The 6,047-nt window shown below is 38.3% G+C and overlaps 1 protein-coding gene across 3 annotated transcripts in view; it reads left to right on the forward strand.

Annotated features, from left to right (window-relative positions):
• The window catches only part of ALG12 (ALG12 alpha-1,6-mannosyltransferase), a 16,970-nt gene extending 14,737 nt beyond the window's left edge, over positions 1-2,233 (forward strand). For all 3 annotated transcript variants that reach the window (XM_031049777.2, XM_031049775.2, XM_005150043.3), the window contains exon 10: positions 907-2,233. In XM_031049777.2, coding sequence (XP_030905637.1) covers positions 907-1,138 — 232 coding nt within the window. In that variant the 3' untranslated portion in view covers positions 1,139-2,233. The remainder of the gene's footprint in view (positions 1-906) is intronic.
• The last annotated feature ends 3,814 nt before the right edge of the window (positions 2,234-6,047 follow it).

Below are 6,047 nucleotides of genomic sequence, written 5' to 3' on the forward strand. Positions count from 1 at the left end.
ACTATTGTGAAGTACAATTGTCTTCATGAGACAGCAAGAGAGACCTCTCTCAATTTCTAGAAAATTAGAGAGGTTCATACAGCTCTGTGAGGCAATGAACCAGTTCTGGGCTTAGATCAGATGGAGAATGGCTGAATCTAGATCTTTTACATCCCTGCCAAATGCTTAAGTTACTTGTTTTCTCATCTTGTAAATTTCTGTTGCAGGTAGACTGAATGTAACTCCTTTTAAGAAATATCTGTAGTTGTTAAACAGTTTTGGAACTAATTAGTTACTTTATATGTATTTTAGATAAATAATTTAGATATATTTAGGTACCTAAACAGTTTTATGAAGGTGACACAAAGTGACGTACCCAAACATATAGATCATGGAACCGAACCCATAAATAATAAGTGCAAAGTTAATGCTGTAATTGCCAGGCTATTCTTTCTTTCCTACAGTGTTCAAGGTCTTTTCTGTGTGATTCTCTGAGGTTTCTACTTTGACTACCAGGCACGGAAGGTTTCTGCTGAAGTGCCTTATTTTATTTTATTCTATTTTATTCTGTTTGTTTTCATACAAAACAAATCCCTTACCCACAGTTACTCTACACAAATTGCAGTTTGACTAAAAAATGAGTCCAGTTTTCTACAGTCTTAGGCCTTGGTATCCTTTCTTTAAAGAACTCTGATAGAGGACTACTGAGAAATTTACTGGGAGTCCTGGTTCATATCACAGTAGCAGCAGAAAGGCTTGTGTGGAATGACTGACTCCCTAAACTCTATTTCCCCCTCCAGTACAAGTTACTGAATTAAGAGGCATAGCTGGAAATGTTACATTTGCTTTTGTGTTTCATCTTGCAGTAATTGAGATGTTTAATATGTAAAGAGAGGAATGTAAATAATTCATCTCTGTTCTTTACAGGTATGACAAAAGAGAAGATGTGAAACCAGGAGACCAGCTGATGTTTTCTTACACACACATACTAATGGAAACAAACCCTCTTCAGATATCACATTACAAGACAACCCACAGGCCACTGGCAAATATACCTGGCATCAGTAAAATTGGGTTGAACTTTACTGCACTACCTCCTTTTACTTTAAACTTGAAACCAAAATTAGTACTGTTGGAAAAACTTCCTCTATCATCCTGACTGTGAATTTTAAGTAAGTCTTTTGATGTAATTTTGCTGATGACTGAATAATCTAAGATGCAGCAAACTGTCATTCCAGCACTGCAGTTCAGCTTCTGTGGAAAGGCACAGAAAAATCTTTGTACCAGTTGGTATTTAGCTCCGTCCTGTTTCTTACATGAACATTACAGTGCATTCCTAGTCAGTACATACTTGAACACTGAATTGTATTGTTAGATATGTTTGAGAGATGCTACCTACAAGTTTAGTAGTATTAAATAAAACCTGTCTACTTCATTTGGGTAGCTGCCTGTTTCATAGCATAGCACAGGTATGTCCTAATTGTCCTAGATAAGATACATAATGGCACAGGTTTGTGCTACGGCAATAATTTGATATGTAATCTATGTGTGCAAAGATATATTACGTGATGTATCTGCAAGATTGTAAACCCCTCATTGTCAGATTGCCTGTGTGAAACTTATGATGCTATCAACATAGGAAAGCCATATTCATTGTAGCTTCATCACAATACCTAATTGTGCCCTGTAGGCTACCAAACTAATTAAAGTGAAAGACTGACTTAAAACGCAGTTGGACCTTTTCACAAGCACTGTCTAGTAACAGATTTGAGGATGGTTATCTGTATTCCAAGAGCTCATAAAGAAGCAGCAACTTGGTTTTCACAAGAAAAAGAACTAAAACTGAAGCTTCCCTCTTTTGCTGCAATGATATCTTAATTTGCAGTGCAAGAATTAACCTATGAAAATACTCTCTTGAATACACTTCTAGAAGATAGGTACTCTTTTCCTTTTATTAAGTAGTCCCTTTGGAAAGGCATAATCTTATGTGCTGTGTGTTGCATTCTGTAAACTAGAATAAAATAGCATGCTCTGTAGTATCTTCTCTATTAGATGTTTTTATTAAGAATGTTTGCTAAGGGGTAAACTAAGGATAAAAAGTTGGAATTTTGGTTAGGGCTGGTTGTAATATGACGGCAGCTTCATTCATGTAAAAATCAGTATTGCTGAAATAAACATGGGCAGGAAACTATTTGTTGCTGGCTGAAAACCTGAATAAAAAAAAATTGTTGAATAAAGTGGGTTCATTCAGGAATTACCTTTACCCATTTGTATATTTAATTTCTTAGGACTATGTGTTCCTTTTATCCTCTAGATGATGTAGCAGAGGATGGGATCTGTGGGGTGGAGCCTGCTCCCTGTGAGTGGCTGTAGCTGTTGTGCAGGCTTCCTCAAGTGGAGCAGATGTGGCAAAAGTAACCTGCAGAACTTGTTGGTCCAGTCTCTGGCTGCTCTAGAAACTGAAATCACTCAAGTATTATCTATTTGACTTGCCTTTGGAAGGAAACTCAGCTTCTTCCAGAACCAATATGAACATCAAACAGTTCACATGAGACAGAAGGAAGTACATGTGCAAATAGCTGAGAATTTGGAACGAAACAAAAGGAAACTTTTAAATAAGGATGTAGGCCCTTATGTTAAATCTAATCATTGTCTTTATGTGACTTTCCCACACTCTAATCCATAACTCAAGAACCTACACTAAAATTTAGCCTGCCCAAGCGCAGACAGATGCCTGCACTCCCACAGTTAGGTGTATAGTTACTCCAGCTTTCCAAATCTTGAGTTGTCAGAAACCCTCTGCAAACACAGAGAACACTTAGGGCTATTATGCTTGTAACACTGGCAGCTAGAGCTAATGTCTGGAGTGGCACAAAGTATGTGACCATTAGGCATTTGAGGAGTTTAATCTTCCTGCATGTCAGATGCACATAGCTGATGGGTGCAGGTAAGAGAGACACTGAAAACTTATTTAGAATTTCAGAAGTGAGGTTAAAGTACTAAATTTCTGATGACTACTGAAGTTATTAAAAGAAAAAAATCTTTTGTTTTGACTAATTACAAACAAACATAAAATATCCAACATAAAAATATTTGTAGCGCTAGGAAAAGCCAGAACTTGTTGAGGGTCTTCTCTTTGCCATCCTTTCACTCCAGCCATCGGAATGCAGCTTCAATACAATGTAACAAGGTAATAAACACTGAGGCAGCGACACACCCCTTCTTTGTTCCTGTCCCTTGCACCCATCCCCTTAGTGAGACAGGTTACACATTCAGGCAAACAAGGCTGTGATTATGCTCTCTCTCTCCTAACTTGGTTACAGCTGCTCTAGGACCATTCCCATCTACCCGAGTACTCCTCCTTCTCTCCATAACACTAAGGAGCTTGTAATATAAGACTGAAGCCCTTGCTTACTGTATCTCGATTTCAGTGCAGCAGTGTGCGTTCCCTTGCACCCCAGAGCATTTTGCCCATAAATAACAATTATACACAAGTCTAGTGCTTCTGTTGCTTTATTTGTTTTGCTACCTGTGCTCAGGCTTAGAGTCCTCTCTCCCCTCAGGGCTTTCCTTGCAACTTAGTATTGAGTCTGCCTTGTATATGACTTCACTTTCTCTTTGCAAGGAAATAACACCACAGGGTGAGTTAGTCACTGACATGAGCAGGACTGTTCAGCCACAGCCTTCACAGTTAGCTACTTAGTGTCTCAAAGAAATGTATCTTTCTACTTAACACTCCGCACAGGTGATTAAAAGGGTGGTGGCAGAAATTCCTGAAGTTAAATGACGAAGAACACCTCCGTGAAGGTTTTCTTCAGTTTTTATTTAAATAGGTGTGATTCTTAAACATAATTAATCCATTCTGCATGCAACTGCTTATTTTAGATCAGCTCTTTATCTAAACATGAGCAACTACAACCACTTTTGGTTGTTTCAGACCTTTGTGATAGGAAGACCAGTGTTGCTTCTGAAATTCTGCATCTTACTGTCATGGGCAGTCTTTCACCAATTCTGCTTTATTTCAGCTGCAAGTGTCCTTGGTTTTGTACCAAGGCTTGATCTGTGTCCAGATATGTCAAGTGTAAGGTAAAAATGCTGTCTGAAATAGAACCCATCTTTTTAAAACTTTGTCACCAAGACTAAAGCAAAGGATTAATATATTCATGGAAGACTAAAATGCTTAATTTATAAAATCTAAATAATCTGTAATTATTAATCTGTAATAATTTACTGTTATTTGCTAATTATATGTTATATATATATACGTTATATATAATTTCCCTGTGTTTGGAGATAACTAAATGCAAGTTCGTTATAGTCAGCTCTGTGTAGTGGCAGAATATGCTACTTTACGGCACAGATCTCTCACCAACTATAAGCAAGTACTTTGAGCTTGTTATCTAGACATTTAATCAATCACATACTTGTGCTGGAATATAAGCTGCTCTACATGTTTTTTTTCAGGTTTTTGTAAATTCAGAATCAATACCTGGGAAGCAAGGAGAAGCCAGGAGCATTCCTAGTTAATGTAGTCCAGCAGGTTTCCTTCACTTTTACTCCGTGAGTAGGGAAGGAGGCCAAAAGGAAGGGGGCAATGCCAGAGGAGCATTAACACAAGTTACCAGAGCCTAACACAGCTCCCAGAGGATACCTTCCATAATATTGTCTTCACAAGACTTGAGCTTGTTGAAGAGGCTGTTGCAGATCTCTACTTCTTCCCCTTCCTACCTTCAGTACTATAAAATATGCCTCTTTAGTGTGTAATTAGTTACACCTGCCTACTCTTGGAAACAAGATCTGCAAGATCCTTTATGGGACACCAAGTACCATCTTTAGTGTCATCTACACTAAGAGGAAAAACATCTGCTTACTAAATTTATTCCTAAAGTTGTGCTGAAATGAACGGTTTAAATGGAATAAGTATCACTGTTGCAGGACATCATTATGCATCAGGGAGCTGTCTGCTGCTGCAGGGGCTGGTGCAGCACAAAACAGCATGATGAAACCCCCCCGTTAACAGCTTGTGCTTTACTGCAGTCAAAGAGAGAGTAAAGTGAGAATACAGGAGTTTCCTTGGCATTACAGATATGAGGAGGGTTGGAAGAACCAAGACTTTTAGCAATCCCTAATACTTATATTAAAAATAGTAAAGTAAACCCAACACAAACCCCAGCCACTCAATGACTTACCTCAATACTTAACTGAAAGCTTTCAGCCCTCCTTTTGAAGTCACTGTTTCCTCAAAGGCAGCAGTGCCTGACCTGGAGGTAGAGATGCTCCTGTAACTCCTACAGAAGGATCAAGGCTTACAACTAAAACCATCAACTTCATGCTTTCAGTCTCTCCTATTTTTCTTTAAGAATTGTGTGTTCCTACTTTAAAGCCTTTTGGGCTTCATTTTTAAAATATTCTAACTCAAACCTATTACAAATTCTTACCCAAACTGACACTGAAACAGCATGGTCTTAAGAACTGAGCCTTTCAAAAACAAAATCAAACTGCAGGTACAAATAAAAGTAGACAAACTGATAAAATTTTACTTCTAAAAATTGTGATTAGCTCTTGTGCTTTCAGGAAAAGTTTTGATGAAAAGCATGACCATGCAGTTATGTACCCATAGGAATAAGATGCAGACTGGGGGCTACGAAGTGCCATCTCTTCAGATTTCCGTAGGAGCTACAGCAAAGGCGGCCTTCAGAAGAGCCAAGAGGCTTTGTTTCCGGGGAACTGGGATCCTCAGGTAAGCTGGTTGGCTGCCAGCATTCCTGCTGGGATGCTGTAGCTCTGCAGTGCTTTCAGCCAAAGGCCATATTTACACTCTACCCTTGAGGAAAAATTATATCACTTGTTCAAAAAGAAAAACAATTCTTCATCATCTCCTCCCTGCTACCGGTTTGGGGGGGATCAAACATCTCCTTTACAGAGGTCAAGGTTATATATTCACAGTTAAAATGTAGGGAAAAAATTGAGATAATAATTAACCAGTAACCACTTAAACATGTTTCCCAATAAGCTGCTTCAAACTCACCTACTTCGAACTATACATAAAATAGAACAAATTGGTTTAT

This window comes from Melopsittacus undulatus, chromosome 5 (assembly GCF_012275295.1).
Source record: "Melopsittacus undulatus isolate bMelUnd1 chromosome 5, bMelUnd1.mat.Z, whole genome shotgun sequence".
NCBI lineage: Eukaryota > Metazoa > Chordata > Aves > Psittaciformes > Psittaculidae > Melopsittacus > Melopsittacus undulatus.